A 17,118-nucleotide genomic window follows, 5' to 3' on the forward strand; every position below is an offset into this window, starting at 1 on the left:
GCCGCGGCCTCCCGTCCCGCGGGGGTGCCGGCAGCTGCTGCTGCCTCCCCGCCGGGCCAGGCTTCCCCCGGGGAGTGCGGGGCAGGCATGGAGGGGTCCCGGCCACCCCGACCGCGGTAGCTTCACCCCTGCCTGCCCCGGGGATCTACTGACGCGGCTCCGTGGCGGCGCTTTGGATAGCTCTGGAAAGGGCACAAGGTTGCCCTCATGTCCTTGTCCCGCTCGGGCTCAGGAGGGTCTTACCTTTCAGGCACCGTGACGGCAGGGAGCACTGAAAACGTATGTGTGATGAATAAATACAGTCAGCCAGGATTCGGCCAGGCCCGGGAGGCCCTGGCTCACCTGGCGCAAGGCCTGGGCAGCGCAGGGCCCTGCTGCCCTGCGGGGGTCTGGGCTTGCAGAGCTGTGCCTGCCTGGGGCTGGGAAGGCAGAGCTTGTTCCCTCTGTCCCGAGCTGCCATGGAGGCAGGCATGGATGTTGTCAGGTGGTCGTGGCTTCCCAGCCCCTGTGGACCAGGAGAGTCTGCCCCCAGGAAGTGTCTGAGCTCCATTCTGGGTTCTCCCCAGTATGACCCTGTGAAGCCAGGCTGAGGTGTGTGAGGGTAAAGGATCTTTACGGCAGAGAAACCCACGTGGTCTTCCCAAACCTTTGCATCTCAGCAGTACTCAAAGTTTCCAGAAACTGGGTCGTGCTGTGTTAAATACAAGCCTAAAAAAACCCTTAATGTTTCCTTCTGTGAACAGCGGCATGCTGTATGTACCCACAATGAAGAGGTGCTCACTCTGGCCTGCCAGAGGCAAACAGTAGTCCTGTGCATCCCCTTGGGCATGCAGAACTAGCAGGCCTTGTGCTCCTCAGCTGCTGTGCTGTGAAGCCATCTCTCTCGGGAGTGCTGGTGATCTTCCCAGTCTCACCGCTAGCATGGCCTGCACTCCCCAGGGCTGGCCTGAAGCCTTTGGGAGCTCGTGGGATGCACGTGCAGCCTCTTACCGGGGTGTGGAAGGGTTCATGGTCACATACCGTGACATGGTATGTGCCTCATCACAGTGCTGGCTCTGCCAGCGCCTTTAGCTTTTTCCCTGGCTATGATTGATACAGGGCTACGTGTGCAAGTATCTCGGTTACATACCTTTAGCTTTTTCCCTGACTATGATTGATACAGGGCATGTAACCGAGATACTTGCACACGTAGCCCAACAGCTATTGCTGTGGGGTGGTGGTTGTACATGTGTATATATGTTAATTGTTTCCTAGTTTGCCAAATTTGAAATTAATGGAAAGAGCTTCAGTACCACTAGGCAGTCTTTGTTGTCCATTGGGTTTATTGTCATCACCAGAAGAGTTTATCTCTAGCAGTTGCAGAATAACTGGGATGTGATGTACTGGAGTGTGTCCAGCAAAGGGCTGATGATTAAGAGACTGGAGCATCTGTCATACGAAGAGAGGCCACGAATGCTGGGGCTGTTCAGCCTGGAGAAGAGAAGGCTCTGGGGGATCTCATCAGTGTGTGTAAATATCTGAGGGAGGGAATAAAGGAGACGGAGCCAGACTCTTACTCAGTGGTGCCCCATGACGGGACCAGAGGCAATGGGCACACACTGAAATACAGGAGGTTCCATTTGCACGTAAGAAAAGACTTGTTTATTGTGAAGGTGGTCAAATGCTGGCACAGGTTGCTCATAGAGGTTGTGTAGTTTCCATCCTTGGAGATACTGAAACCTCATCTGGACGTGGTCCTGGGCAGTCTGCTCTGGCTGACCCTGCTAGAGCAGAGGTTGGGCTGTGCCTGCCAGCTTCAGCTCTTTTATGCGTTTGGCTCATGTTGTCTGAACAGAAAGTAGCATGTTCACATTGTAAGCTGGATGCTCTTCATTATTACGGCAGGTGTTGACTCTTTTATGCACCATCATAGGATTAAGGAAAAGATCCAGGGTGCAGATTGAGAGCAGGAGGTGTATCGGCCTAGTGACTGTTACCTTCTCCAGCTCCCGTACCCTTGCCAGTGCCCCCCGGGGCCAGGAAGGCAGGGCTGGGAACACGTTGTGCTCCTTCAGGCAAGGTGGTGGCTGCTCTGAAGCCCCGGCAGCAATCAGAATGTGCCGAGCACGTGAAATTGAATTAGAGAGGGATCTTCCATGAATTTTCAGCTGAGTTGTACCAAGACATGTACTGCGTTAACAAACAGGCTAGGTAATGATAAAACTGGCTAAGAGGAATGGAAACCAAAATGGAGATACACAGGACTGTCTCGTAGCCAGGAGTTGCCTCCCTGCCAACTTGGAAATGGAGCCTGCCTGTGAAACTCCTCTCCACCCCAGAAGGGGTTAGGGGAGGTGGGTTGAGGGAGAGGTTCCAGTATGGTGTAGTTTCTGTGGGCTGACCCTTCCTTTTTTACAATTTAAAAAAACCAAACACCTATTTTTTAAAAACCTGTACCATTTTCCAGTTCTGTGTGGTGGTCCTTCTCAGGGTCGTGCCATCACTCTGAGTCTTTGGCTCCTGGAAGCCATCCTTCTGCTTTCCTGCCATCGGGGCTCTCCAGAGCGTACACACTGCTTCACAGGCCTTTTCTTCTTCTCTTGCGTTTCTGTCTCACTGTGCACTGACAGTATTTCTGGTGTGTTGAGCCCTCTCTCTGTGGCCTGCGGCACGGCAGCTGTTAAAGGCCATTGGAAAAATGGCAAGTGCTCCTTGTCTCAGTGTTGGTCTCCAGTTTTCCTGCCATACTGGAACTTTGTTCTTCCTTTGCTCTGCTTCGCTTCTGTACACCAGAAGTATTTTTCAAATTATCTCCCTGCATTATGGGCCTTGCATGCTGGCTTTTGAGTGGCTCAGGAACATCAAGGCTGGGGTTAGTAAGTGCTAGTCCACTTTGTTAGGCTAAAATAAATACTTGGGGATAGTCCCCAGGCAGTACAGAAGGGTTTTGCTCAGGAAAACGCTGGGCTAACAAGGAAAACCTTTGCAGTGTTTCCTTTTTCAAGGATGATGGCTGGTGCAGAAGCAGATGGAGGTGCTAGCTGTGTGGCAGGCCCTGAGAAGGTGTGTGCTAAGGCAGGGTGCCGTCCCTGCCGGGCCCAAATTCTCCCCTGTGGCATTTCCAGTGGGTTACTGCAACTGTCTCTGTGTCCTGGGAAGTACAAAAGGCCTTGCACTCTCATGGCCTTCAGCAGAGACTCTGCAAGATGATGCTGGGAAATTTGTCTCGTGTAATTGAGTAATATTTAAAAATATAATAAAGTGGTAAAATTGTAACCCAGAATGTGCTTCCTGATGTGTTTTCTTTGGGAATCTGCGGTACATATGCCAGCTATGCAATGTGCATGTGTGTTTGATTTTTTGTTTGTTTTTTAAATGTGAGTAGAATTATTTGTTTGAGGGTATTTTCCAAATTGAAATAAAGGATTACTTTTTATTACGTGAGTGGTTACAAGCAGACTGGGTAGGGAAAGGACTCTGGCACCTCCTAAGAGGGTAGAAGCAATGGTATTCAAAACCTTTTGCTCCCCTTCCCTGCTGTAATATATATTATAACTCATATACTGCCTGTGGTTAGTTATCCTCTGCAGCAGCGTCAGTGGGATCTCAGAACCGACCCAGAAGGGCGTCCTGCTGGCTAAACTTTTGATCAGTGTGAGTCACCAGGCCTTCTGGAGAGGTTGCAGCATGCTGTCCTGACAGCTCTTCACAACGGTTGTCTTCAGTAGGTGCTTGGTGATGTGCCTGGCAGGGATGCTGTCTGGCGTTGATCCCGGGAGCAGATGTCCCCAGCTGGAGGCGAGGTGAAGGCCCTGCTCATGGAATGCCCTTTCTGCTGCTATTCACTGGCCTGTCTCATAAACGTCAGCTGTCCCTACCTTGACTGGGCTGGTAGCTCTCTGAGGAAGAGCTGTGCACGGGTGTTTTCCGGGAGCCTGCGCAGAGAGAGCAGGGTGGGGATGGGTGACTCCAGGCAGGGGTTTTCCTGCTGCCTGCTGTTCGAAAGAGAGGCACATAGCTTCATATTGGCACTCGAGGGACAGCCTCCAGATTAGCCTCCAGACCTGCGCTGGTGTGTGGGCTGCCTTCTGCTCACCGCAGGATTGCATACATGAACCTCCATGCAGAGACTCGCTGTGGCACAGGGCTGTTCCTCTACCAAACGGGATTAGTTGCTGTGATCTCATGGCATTTTTAAGAAAGTCCATCTAGGCCCAAGTGGCTTGATGTAAAGCAAATGATTTGGAGATAACCTGGGCAGTTAGCCTCGTGGAGCTGTGCTGGATGTGGGCTGGCGGCAGTGTGCGGTGACCTTGCACATATCTCCCCGTGTGCAGTACCGCAGCGGCTGATGTCTTTTCCCGGGGCAGATTTCCTCCTCGTGCTGCAGAAAGGCTTTCTGTTTGGCACGCAGGTGTCTGGCGCTTCCTGGTGCTGGCACACCTGGGAGGGGCGGTTGGTGCGAGCCGTGCCGGGTAGAGCTGGGCAGACAGACAGTGCTGCTGCCCCAGCAGTGGGAGCACGGATGGAGGGCAAGGGGGCAGGTAGCTCAGGGACGGGTAGTACGTCCACCCGAGGGGGGCAGGTGAGTGTCTGCGTGACACGGGTGGCTTTTGAACCACACCTTTGGGATATGGGGAAGAGGATGAATAAGTAACGGCAACCTTAACCAGAACTGTGCTTTATTTTCAGAGCTCCTCTCCAAGTGCTGCTGAAAATGGCTTGGATCATGACGAGGAGCCTCTTCTCAGAAAAAATCCCCGCCGGTTCGTCATCTTCCCCATCCAGTACCCAGACATATGGAAAATGTATAAACAGGCTCAGGCCTCCTTTTGGACAGCAGAAGAGGTGAGCCCTGGGGCCAGTGGGTTGGCACAAGGTGCTCAGACCGGGGTCCTGGCACCTCCTTTCTAGCTCTGCTGCTGGCTTCTGTGTTTTAAGGGTTGGAGTTAATTGCATCGAACGTGAGGTGCCTGCACCAGGGCAGGACTCCCTTCATGGACAGTGGAAAGAAAGCTGCTTCCACAGGGCAATTCAGCGGAGCTGTTTTAGGTGTTTGGTTTAGGATGAGGTGGAATTGTATCCTGGGGCGTTTCTCTGGTTATAGAGGGAGCCTAAGTCAGATAGCTCTGATTTGTGGTCAGATAGCTCCTACCCTGCTGTGGTCTCTGTACCTGCAACTAACTCCTTGCCCGTGTTCTGGGCAATTTCATGTAAATGCTGTTCTTTAATGTTAGGCACCTATTTTCCAGAAAGATGGTGATAATCAGGGACACTTGCTAAAAATGCTTCTTATTGACTCTGATTGCCCTAGGTAGATACTTGCCCTGTGTTATAATGCAAGCTGTAAGTTTTTCCACGAGGGTGCTGGTTAGCCAGACCTGAGCAGTACTCAGCTCGCTACACTTGCAGCAGCGGAGGCTTTTGAACACTGCACTGATCTGAAGAGATTACCTGCCAGCTGAGCTGGTTGTTCCAACTGAAAGCTTCTGCAGCCTTTGCTCGTTTGTGAGCAGTGAACTGCAATTGCAGAGGAGTGAGCTGAAAGCACTGGCAGGCTCTAAATAGGCCAGAAAGCAACCTGGGATGGTGAGGAGCAGCTGTCCATAGAAGTGCTATTCCGTTGCCTGTGTGGGAGGCTTGCTGCCCTGTTGCAGCAGAGGTTGATTTAAGCTGTTAAAGAAAAGGCATTTAAACTCCTGCCTGATCAGCATTGCCCTTTTACCATATTACTGGTTCCTTCTGTCAGTGCATTTCCAAATGAACTGGAAAGTTAACTTAAAACTGATTCGTGTTGTATGTGTTTATATACACACATATATGTGTACATATTTATACACACACACATATATAAGTTTTTAGGCCTCTGTATTTTTCACATCTGGCCCTACTTAACTGCTGCTGTGGTTCAGAAATCCCTCCCTCCCCCCCAAACAAACAAACAAACAAAGAAGGCCTATGCGAAGGAAGTTGTGGTTTTCTACTGTGGCTAGAGTTCAGCCTGGTAGACAAGAGCAGTTGCACAGTGTTTGCCCCGTGCCATTCTTTGGCTGAACACCTGCCAAAGGCCATCTTTTGGCACACCTGGGTATAGGTTTCTTGGAGTATCAGCATTTATTTCAAGTAGATTTTAAGTGTGAGTGCTGCTTGTTGGTGCATGTTCATACTCATGACAAGGGCCTACTGTGGCTAGAGTTCAGCCTGGTAGACAAGAGCAGTTGCACAGTGTTTGCCCCGTGCCATTCTTTGGCTGAACACCTGCCAAAGGCCATCTTTTGGCACACCTGGGTATAGGTTTCTTGGAGTATCAGCATTTATTTCAAGTAGATTTTAAGTGTGAGTGCTGCTTGTTGGTGCATGTTCATACTCATGACAAGAAGATACTAATGCTTTTCAAAATCCAATTTATTTATAATTCAATAGACACTTTTTTTTATTCCAATACAAAAGTGTAAACTGTGAAGCAAACGTGATGTTACTGTTGCAGAGGGAGGCAGCAGTACTGCAGTGTGTCTGTTGTCTTTTACAGTCACGTGTTTAAATTCTCTACATGTAAAGATTTGAGAGCAAATGCCAAAACTTTGCCTCAGTCATTTGACTAGGCTGCTTCTGTTCTTACAGAATGACAAACTCAAAAGGGCAATAACGTTTGTCTTTTTTCTTTTCATTAGGTTGATTTGTCAAAGGACCTTCCTCACTGGAACAAGCTCAAAGCAGATGAAAAATACTTTATCTCCCATGTTCTGGCATTTTTTGCAGCCAGTGATGGAATTGTAAATGAAAACCTGGTGAGAAGGCTTTACAGAGGGCTTGAATACTTATTCATTTTATTGGCTTATCGGCTTTTCATTTTGGTTTTCTCACATTAATGCATAAGTTTATTAAATGTGTACTTTTTTTTTCTTCCCATCATCTCACGTTTGCCAAGGGGAATAAGCAGCTTGTTCTGCTGGAGCCAGTGTCTGAGTTAAATTGGGTCAACTGTGGTCAGCAAGACTCCAAATCACATCACTCTTGGACAGTTTTTGAGCTCAGCCTTCTGCCTGGCTGTATTGATCCGCATTTCTCAATGAATTAGTAGAACCCTGTGCTTCTTCCTGTACTTGTGTTAGATGAGAAGTAGGGAGGGATTGTGCTGTGCCATGCTCTGGTTTCTTCATTTTGGTAAAATCCATTTTGCTCTCACTGAACGGCATCCTAGAATCTTTTAGGGCTGCAGATGGGTGCTGCTAAAAAGGTGGGGAAATCTTTCCACTGAAATCAGTTCTGGGCTGCAGAATGTCTCACCACAGGTTATCAGTGGTATCTGACTGCAAATGCCCAGTTTAGATCTTGAACGTCTATAACGTGTAGAATATGTCATAGTATATGTGCATATATTATATGAACATGTCTTATGTCATACTGTTTATTTTTTTTAATGATGAACAAAAAGTCTGAGGCTTTGTTCAATATGAAGTGTTTACTATTGCAATATTTTTCTGTTCTCCTCCTGTGTGCCCTCATGCTTCACTGCAGCTCTCTATCCAATATGCACAGCAGATGTATTTACTTCTTGCTAGCTTGCTTTATTTTCTTCTGCACCACACCTATCCTATTGACATATCTGTGAATAAAGTAGGGCTGAACTGCTCCCATCCTTTCTCTGTGGTAGAGATCTACTGTTTCTCCCATTAAGCTTAGAGTTCTGTCATGCAGGACTGGTTTTACTGTACTCATTGCCATGCTTTCTGGTTTTGGTAGGTGGCGCGTTTTAGTCAGGAGGTGCAGATCCCAGAAGCTCGTTGTTTTTATGGCTTTCAGATTCTCATTGAGAACGTTCACTCAGAGATGTACAGCTTGCTCATAGACACCTACATCAAAGATCCTGAGAAAAGGTAAACCTCTGGATGTGTTACAGACCCATGGGAGATCTGTCACCTAGTCCAGTGGCACCGTTATTGGGCAGCAGCAGCTGCCTTCTGTTTCACACTGACTTACTGGGGCAGTTGGGGACGGTTCCCTAAAGCTTTCAAGGCCTGCATGCCTGACTCCCAAAATGGAGAGAAGTATTACTGACCAACAGACTTTTGTGGAAGCGTCAGAAGGTTAGTTAATATTTGTATAAATCTTTGATTGCAGGAAGTGTGAACTATGTGAAGTGTTGTTAAAGGTTAGACAAGCTCCTTGTGGTTATTGTGCTCCTGAGGTGCTTGCTCTCACATCAGCAAAGGATCTGCCTCGGGAAATCGAGTGCTCATGATCCAACTGGTGTTTCTAACATATACTAATCAATGTATTGCATCCTTTCACCTTTTTTGTTGTCAGGGCTTTTTCATACAACTTGAACTGCTTATTTTTAAAGTATTGGGTTCTTTGGAGAGCCCCATCACCTATGTTGTCTGGAGAACTTCCTAGTCCAAATGGTAATACATTTGAAAAGAAGCACTTTCCCTCAGAGACTCCACCATGGTGATGGTCAGGCAGAGCTTGGTTTCCCACGGTGGCATCCTGTGTGGTGACAGTGCGAGGACTGCAAGGTTTCCTCTGAGGTGTTTAGCATGGGAACAGAGCCTGTGCTCGTGGGAATTGTCCAGTTCCTTTTGTGGAGTTGGGCAAGATGAGGTTTAGCTCTGTGGGTAGGAAGTGGCTGCCATCTGGCTTGAAGTCTGAAAGGCAGTGTGGTCTGGTGGGTGGGCACTCCTGGAATGGGACATTTGAGTTCACTTCCCATCTCTGCAGCTCTGCAGCTCGCCTCCTCTGAGACCTTGTCGCTTTCTGCACATCTGCCACACCTTGTTGTCAGAGATCATCACCCCTTTGGGGTGGGAATGGTCTCTTACTTGGGTTAGTTCAGAGCCTAGCATAATGGGTTCCTCTGTCTGGTGGAGCCAGTAGGGACAACCAGGGCAGATTTACACAAATCACTTCTTATTATTCTGATGTTTTCTCTTTGTTTTCTTCTATAGGGATTTCTTATTTAATGCTATTGAAACAATGCCTTGTGTCAAGAAGAAAGCAGACTGGGCTCTGAAGTGGATTGAAGACAGAGAATCCACTTTTGGTGTGTAGCTTCTTAAAAACTTGTTTCTGTTGCACATGTCAGAAACTAATCCTCTGGGAGTGAGCTGCATCCCTGGAACATGAAATGAAATTCTTCACAGATGATGTAGTGGCTTGTGGGTCTCTGGTTTAACTAAAGAACTAGAAGTAACTTCTGGTGAGCATGTATGTTTTTATCTTCAGCTAAAGCAATATAGTAATCGCAGCACATGCTAGAATCATGTTACGAAAAATGCTTGTGGGTTTCTCTGTCTTTTTTTGTCTTTATACCGAACAACCCTAGTTTCTTCAGTTTTTGCTTGTAGACCTTGTTTTCTAGGAGTTCTGATTATTTCTTCCAGTTGGCTCCTATTTTGTACTCCAGTGTTCAAAACTGGGCAGCTGAAGTCTTGCAAGTCCAGGCTTTTTCTGTGTTCATGTTCATATAGACAAATTCGTGTGTGATCTTAGCCTTTTTTTGTAACAGCATGACTGAGCCTGGGCAAAAAAGATTCAAGAATCATCTGTCTCTGATGTTTCTGGTTTGCTGTTGGGACCAGGTTTCTAGGTTTTGTATCTCATTTCAGAGCTGGGACACTGGCTCAGCTTCCATCAGCATGGTGCAGGGCATCCTTTCCAGTGTTCTGCATTCAGCTTACAATGTTAACTCTGAAGGATGTGTTGTAGCTGAAATGAATAATGGGCAGACTCTGGTGAATTTTCTAAACCAAACATCCTCTATACTTAGAGAAAGTGTAGGAGATGGAGAAATTCAGCCAGACAAACAAAATAAATCTGAATGTCATTCTTTTGCAGCATCTGTTGTTCACAGCTCTTGTTTGAGTGGGGTTCTTTTTGTAGCTGTAGATTCTCCTGTCCTGGAGCATCCCACTGCCTCCCCAGTCTGGCTTTGCTTGCTGTGTGTGGAGTCCCTTCTTCATCTCCTTCATTTGGCTCCCAGCAGCATGGAGTGTGCCAGGAATCAGAAGGTTCCCTAACTCAAAAAGCAATGTTCCCCCCACCCCCTGCCTCCAAACTTCATGCATCTTATCCAAATTTTTGTAAAGTACTACTACTTTGTAAAGTACTACTCTACTAAATTTCTAGTCTTCTGTTTTTTTCATCTTCTTGAGAAAACGTCCCAAGTTTAAAACATTTGGGGGGCCCAGGTCTTACAGTTACGGATTATGAGATATGGTATATGAAAGTGGCTGGCTGGCTTGTTTGCTTAGTGTTTCCCTCCAGCTTAGGGACCTGGCCTGCAACTGGGTCTCCGCAGCTTTGGTTGATTTCTTATGCTGAGGGTTCAATTGCTCTGTCTGTTCTGTGAACTCTCAGCCTCCCAGCGTGCGCTCACGTTATGTGGTGCTGCTGATGGGTGATTTTTGTTTCAGCATAACTCATTTGTATGATAGCTAGTCAGTTGGAATGTAATAAAAACCATATCGATATTCAGTCTTGTGCTTCATTAAACCTATATTGTATGAGCAGCCTTCCTCCACTCCTCTCTAGAATTAACCTAGGAGATTTTTAGCATTGCCAGACAAATTCTTTCCTTAGTAACTTGTAAGTTCCTTAGATACTTGTAAGTTCGTGTTGCTCTTCATGCGTTTTTCCTAACTTGAATTTCTTCAGATGAGCCAGCAGATGGCATTTGCATCTCATAGAGAAAGTGGGACATCTGGCTATTTTGGGGTTATTTTACTTTTTAAACAAAATTCTATGCAGTTCTCACTGGGAAAAGGCACCAGCACTTAATGCAAAAGCTCTTCATGTTAGAATATACCCAAGGATCTTGTGAAGTTGTTTAAAATAGAGTGCATGGAATGATGTGTCATCACCAAGCAGTCAGATGGTCTTGTACTCTGAAGAAATACATTCTTGTAGAGAACAGGGAGAACTGGGACCAATAATGCTGTGCTTTCCTTGGATGGGTGGGATAACGGGTGGGATAACAGGTGGGACAACATAAATAGTTATTTGTGTCTTGATGAATTATGTTCTGTGTTCTTCCACTCTTGTAAGAATATGGTTTTATGTAAATTCTCAACAAGCAGAAATTGAGGTGTAGGGTTTTTTGTTTAATTTATAGGAGATTGGCTCTTCTCAGTTTTGTCTATTAGTTACACAGCCATTTTCCTGCCTTTTAGGAGAAAGAGATAAAAGAGTACTAATGTCTTGGCCACTTTGGACAGTTATGTTCTTTCCCTTCTGGCCTGTGGCAGTTTCAGTGGGTGTCCTGGTTCTTCAATTGTGCTGGGGTTGCCTGAGGTTAAGTGCTGTTGCGTGTGTAGACCCTGTATGCCTCGGGATCTGCTGAAAGATGTGGTCAGACACAGCACCTGGTGCTGCAAAGGGGATTGCTCCTCTCCAGCATCAGTCTGTCTGATGCAGATGGTGCGTCTTGCTGACGAGCAATACACTATTTTGTGTCTAACTGAAAATGTGTTATGTTAAACAGGTGAGAGAGTGGTTGCCTTTGCTGCAGTTGAAGGCATCTTCTTTTCGGGTTCCTTTGCTGCTATATTTTGGCTGAAGAAGAGGGGCCTGATGCCTGGACTGACTTTCTCCAATGAACTTATTAGCAGAGATGAGGTAACATGTCATGTCCTACATACTGTCTGGGAAGGAAAGTGAGTTCCCAGGGGAAGGGCAGAATTATATTCATAAACATCCCATAGTCTTGCCAGAGCGGCCCACCTCTGGTGGCAGGGAGGGTTGGAGGGAAGGTGAAGAGAGCAGAAAGCAGTGTTTGGGTAGGAACCAGTGAGAAAGAGAATCCGGCAGTGAGTAGGGGATGCATTTCTGGGTATGACGGAGCCTTTTTAATGTTGGCAGTGCTGGAGGCCAAGGAGGTGGTAGAAGTCTGAGTAGGTTCTCTGCTAGCCAGTGTCAGCAGCAAGGTTTTCCAGGGAAGGTCCACTGTCCTGGTAGGACAGAGGTCCTGGTTACCTGCCAGGTAACTGCAGGCCGTGCTCCCTAGAGCTTCTCCTGCAGTAAGCCTTCTGCATCTGCTTTAACATCACCTCCTAGGCAGCACAGAGAAGAGGCTTCCTTTCCCCAGAGCAGTGCCTGACCCTGTTTCTGCAGCCTGGTGGAGGAGCTCTAACTGCTGATGTGTAGAAAGATTGGAGTCCTGCGAAGGAGCAGGCTATTCCCAGAATATTTGTAAAAAGGGGAAAGAAGCAGACTTCTAGCTGTAAGTTACTAATGAACTTAAAGCCTAGGTGCTGCTATGTTGCTCAGCAGAAATACCTGTTTTTAAAGGGAGTAAACATAAATATTAGCAATACCCCAATGCATAGTGTGATCAAAAAGGTGGACTTTTTGGATTGAAGGGGACGTTTGTTTTCCTGTGCTGTGAAGGGAGGCAGAGACCTGGCTGCCCAAGGACTGGTGTGGAATTGCATGGTCCCCAACTGCAGTGGGGGCTGGCTTGGGCAGGGACCTAGTTAGGATGTGACTCTGAGCCTTGCTCTGCCTTAACTGCTTCAGTCAGGTTCAAGTGGCCTCCTTGTACCACTCCCCATCTGCCCCTAGTTGTGGGTCCCAGAGCTTGCAGACAGCCTTCTGCATCCGTTGCCTGGCAAGCTATGGCAGGTTGCTGCAGAAGCAGCAGATATCGTTCCTCTCCATGTTCTTGTGTTACTGCACAGTGATAGGATCTCCTGGGAGGGGGCAGCTACAGGCCTGCATTAGAGGGGAGTGCTTCTTAGCTTAAGACGTGATGTGTCTGAGGGGCTGCATGTCAGCACACCGAATGTGGCAGGCCACGTGCTGACAAGTGCCCTTTTTTTTCACCGCTTCCTGCACCACTGCCTGCCAGTTGGCAGCGGTTGCTTACGGTTGGGGCCTGTCTTTAAGGCACTGCACAACTTATGGTGCTGTCAGCACTGAAAAAGCAGAAAGACCAGTTTTGTATGCAGTATAAACATGCTAGTGGTTTGAACTTACCAGAGTTGGCCTAAAAGAATAAAAAGCTTTATCATAATGGAAGTAATTTCCATGGATTAGATAAACTGATTTGAAAGGAGGCATTTTACAAGATGTCTTTAATTTAAAAGACGCTTTTGAAGAAAGTGATATGATCAGTAAGCAAAACCAAACAGTTCTTCAGCCTTGACCTTCCTTGTGTCTTCTGTTTCTGTGAGTCATCACGAACTGATCCATTCGAGTGAGAAAGTATTTGTTTGTTAGAAGGATCAGTTGCAGGTGAATGAGATGTGAGTTCCTCTATACAGCAGTGTAACTGTACTTCTCTGCAGAGTCAAGCACCAAAAGACTGAATTTTTCTTGAGCTCTGCTGGCATAATTCCAACTGCTGAGCTGTTACAAAGGGTAAGGCTTGGTGCACACAGCACCTGCATTGAAAACCAGGAAATGCTGTTACAAAAGCAGTGGCAGTAAAAAGAATCCACAGTGGAAAATTACACAAACTGTTTTCTGATGCACGTGAACAGATAAATGGTTAATGCTCGATGTTTTTTGAGCTGCAGGCTCTGTTCCCAGGCTGTTCTTTGAGCTGGTGCATCTCTGATTCTTAAAGGTGCAAAGCTGCTGGGACCACCAGTCAGCAGAGCACACCGGTTCGGGTGAGAAGCTAGGCATGTCCTGCATCCTGCTGGTGATGGTGCCCTGGACAAGACCACGGGAAGCCCTGCAGCAGACAGCTAATGCTGTCCCTAGAAGGGGAGTATTTCCCAAATTATGTTGTTTCAGGGCTGTTTCATGACCTGAAGCACAAGGATTTTGTAGCCTTTCCAAAAAAGTTTTCGCATCTTGGTTTTGTTTTGACCCTTGTTAACAATAGCACTGGGTTGTCTCGTAGCCCATAGTCTGCCAAATCCTTCTGACTGGTTTTCACTCTGGATGTGCCCTCATGGTGCTTATAGGCTGTAATCACCACCTTGCTGTTGAGAGGAGAGATGGCAGCACAGTGCTCCTTTAGTCTAGCAGCAGTGGGTATGGCTGAAGCCAGAGGCTCAAGCTGTAGCCAGGCAAGCTCAAATAGAAACTGAGGCACCTCTCGGAGCAGCTGTCTGGTACCCCGCTCAGACTGTGAGAGATTGCTCGTGTCCTGATGTTGTCTTATCCTGGCTGGAGGCTTTTCTGGAAATCTTGGGAATTAACACAATTTACTGGGCTCTGTACAGGATAGCTGGGTGAAATGTGGAGGTGAGTTGAGTTGGGGCACAGTAGCCTTAAGTATTACAAACCTATGAACATTGTAGTAGCAAATTCCTCACAGTAAGTACACATTGTGTGGAGAGATGACTTGTTAATCTTGGATTTGGTGACTCTAATCTGAATCTTTCTTTCTGAAAATGCTGTGAGGAGAAGCAAAGGAAGACAGGCTACTAAAAGAACTTAAAACAAGTATTTCTGTACAGGTATCTCGAAGTGGAGAGCAGGTAAACAGTCTATGTTAACTGGCAGGTAGTTTTGCAGGTCTTGATGTAGGAGTCTTTCTGTAAAAGCATCTGTGACAGGAGGCAGGGATCCAGCAGGGCTCTGTGTAGGATCCCTCACAGTAGAGCAGCTCTCAAAAATACTTACCTGCGAAACACGTATGCTGAGCGTTATTTTGGCATAGGTGTCATATGTTAGATTTCAGATGTTACTAACTGGGTTGTAAACTAAAAGTGCCTGCTACACGTGGTAACATTAAGACTGTCAAAGAAGCAGGAGGCTAGGAAGCTTCAACCTGAATGAGGCTGCCTGAAAGTAAGAGCAAACTATGTGGAGGAGGGAAAAACTGACTTTTTTTTTCATTGTTCTCTGTTATTTCAGGGTCTACACTGTGATTTTGCTTGTCTAATGTTCCATTATTTAGTGAACAGACCATCAGAAGAGCGGGTCCGTGAGATCATCATTAATGCTGTTGAAATTGAGCAGGTAAGCCTGGCCATGACAGCATTGTGGGCAGCGCAGGACCAATCTTACGTGCAAAAATAGACAAATTAAATTCTAACTTGGGATTCCGTATTTGATACTTGGCTCAGGCCTGGATCCCTGATGCGTTATGCAATCCTTTCCCTCTTCCTTAATGGTGACAATAAGAGTCAGAGACTTTCTGATTCAGTTGTCAAGCAACTGGGAGAAGCTGAAGCTGGCAGCTGGTTTCCTCCTTAACGACAGAAAGGAAGAAAGGCTGTCTTAGTATAGAATAGAATAGTTCCAGTTGGAAGGGACCTACATCAATCATCTAGTCCAACTGCAACTGTTTCTTAGAGAAGAGTTTGTTTACCTCTGTCCTTTCAGGATCTTTGTCTCTCCCTACTGTATACGCATCCCTGCTTGTCCTCAGGAGAAGACAGGGTCTGTTCTGGTCACGTGTACCATGCTGGGTTCTGACTTTTTCTGAGGTTGCTGTCAGGTTCCTTCACATGAAGTGCTACCCATCTGCAACTACAAGTTTCTGCACTGCTGAGTGTTTGGCAGGATTGTAATTTACTCTTTCTTTTCTGTTGTCATCTAACTACTGTGATGATGACAAATGCCCCAACTTTGCCTCACAACACTGAGAGGTATTGCATCAGTGCCTAAACATATACGTGGCTGGGTTCAGCACTCATATATATCACTATCCTCTCCGATCTGTTGTTCTATAATGGCTGGAAGCCAAGGAAAACTGGAGATTTCTGGATCTATTCCTGCTCCTACTAGTATGGTCTGTAGGTTTTATTGAACTTGGAGCTCAAGCTTACACTGAAGCTTGGGATCTTACGGGGGGGTGGGGAAAGGCAGATGACAGGGGCAGTAACAAAAATTCTTGTGCCTTTTCCAGAAGAACATGCTAAAAATAAAGGAAGATACAAACAATTACTGAAAACAGAAGACAGTTGTTGAGTTTAGTGATGCAAGTTATTTATTCAGACAACTGCCTGGGGAGCCTGGAATATCACAAATTGTGTTACTGTGAAACACAGGTGTCTTCTCTCCTTTTCCCTTAAATTTAATTTCTGTAAATATCGTCTGTATTTTAACTTCTAGGAGTTTCTAACAGAGGCGTTACCTGTTGGTCTGATTGGAATGAATTGCACTTTGATGAAACAATATATTGAATTTGTCGCAGACCGGTTACTGATGGAGCTTGGGTTCTCAAAGGTAAGAGATACAATTGCCCGGAATGCTGGCCTGCCAGGACAGCCCAGGAAAGCTGTCAGCACAAAGCACTCTCTTAATGTGCCTGGGAGCAGGTCATATTTAGTGCTTGCACTTTCTGTGAGTGACAGCTGAAACCACAGCGTTAATATATATGCTTCACTATTTAAAAGAGCAAGAACAATTTAGGCCATTGTTTCCCTTCAGCGGCTCTGTAGTTTTGTAATGGGAAACTTATGCTGTGCTCAAGTGCTGCAGTCCCTGAAGGATAATAAGCACCTTGCGCAGGTGAACTTCACCATGGACCAAACTCCTGGGGAGTGACAGTACTGAACTTGCTTAGATAGGTGTCCATAGATTCTACAGCATATTACGGCAAGGGATGATCTAGTTTGGCTGTTTTGTTTGTTGGGGTTTTTTAAAGCATTGTTACCCTATCAGAATCACCAGTGTAATAGTGTTTCGCTTCCCCAGGTCTTTCATGCAGAAAATCCTTTTGATTTCATGGAGAATATTTCTCTGGAAGGAAAAACAAATTTCTTTGAGAAGCGGGTTTCGGAATATCAACGTTTTGCTGTTATGGCAGAAACAATGGACAATGTCTTCACTCTGGATGCAGATTTTTGATAACTTGGCAAACGAATGGTGACTGTTTCCCTCTCCCCATCTCATTTTCTGCTGTGAAGTTGTCTTCATTTCTTCTCCTGGAATTGGAGTCTACTGGGATTTTTTTCCTGGGTTTTCATGTTGTTTGTCTGAGGAGTAAATATCTCTGTGTCATTTAAAAAAAAAAAAAAAAAGAGGGGTCCTTTTTAAAAAATTTATATGGCTTTTTAAAAGGATGGCCTTTTTAAAATTCCCTTGACTCATCTGCTTTCATTGCTGTCTTTAAAAATTACCTGGATACTACTACTTTTTTAAGACTTTGGTAGTGTTTTAAGAAAGCAAACTGCTTATTTACCTCATGTTATGGTATTTTAATATGAAAACCAGATGAGGTATCACTCTATGTAT

At 46.3% G+C, this 17,118-nt stretch overlaps 1 protein-coding gene across 1 annotated transcript; it reads left to right on the forward strand.

The window, feature by feature from the left end:
- Positions 1-921: 921 nt before the first annotated feature.
- RRM2B (ribonucleotide reductase regulatory TP53 inducible subunit M2B) lies at positions 922-16,896 on the forward strand. Its single transcript, XM_009277138.2, has 9 exons — positions 922-1,029; positions 4,672-4,827; positions 6,651-6,767; positions 7,723-7,856; positions 8,928-9,022; positions 11,462-11,595; positions 14,791-14,895; positions 15,994-16,107; positions 16,579-16,896. Exons 1-9 carry the CDS (start codon positions 922-924, stop codon positions 16,729-16,731), a joined length of 1,116 nt encoding a protein of 371 aa, XP_009275413.2. The 3' UTR covers positions 16,732-16,896.
- Positions 16,897-17,118: the final 222 nt, after the last annotated feature.

The sequence above is a fragment of the Aptenodytes forsteri genome, unplaced genomic scaffold (genome assembly GCF_000699145.1).
Source record: "Aptenodytes forsteri isolate BGI_AS27 unplaced genomic scaffold, ASM69914v1 Scaffold145, whole genome shotgun sequence".
Lineage (NCBI taxonomy): Eukaryota > Metazoa > Chordata > Aves > Sphenisciformes > Spheniscidae > Aptenodytes > Aptenodytes forsteri.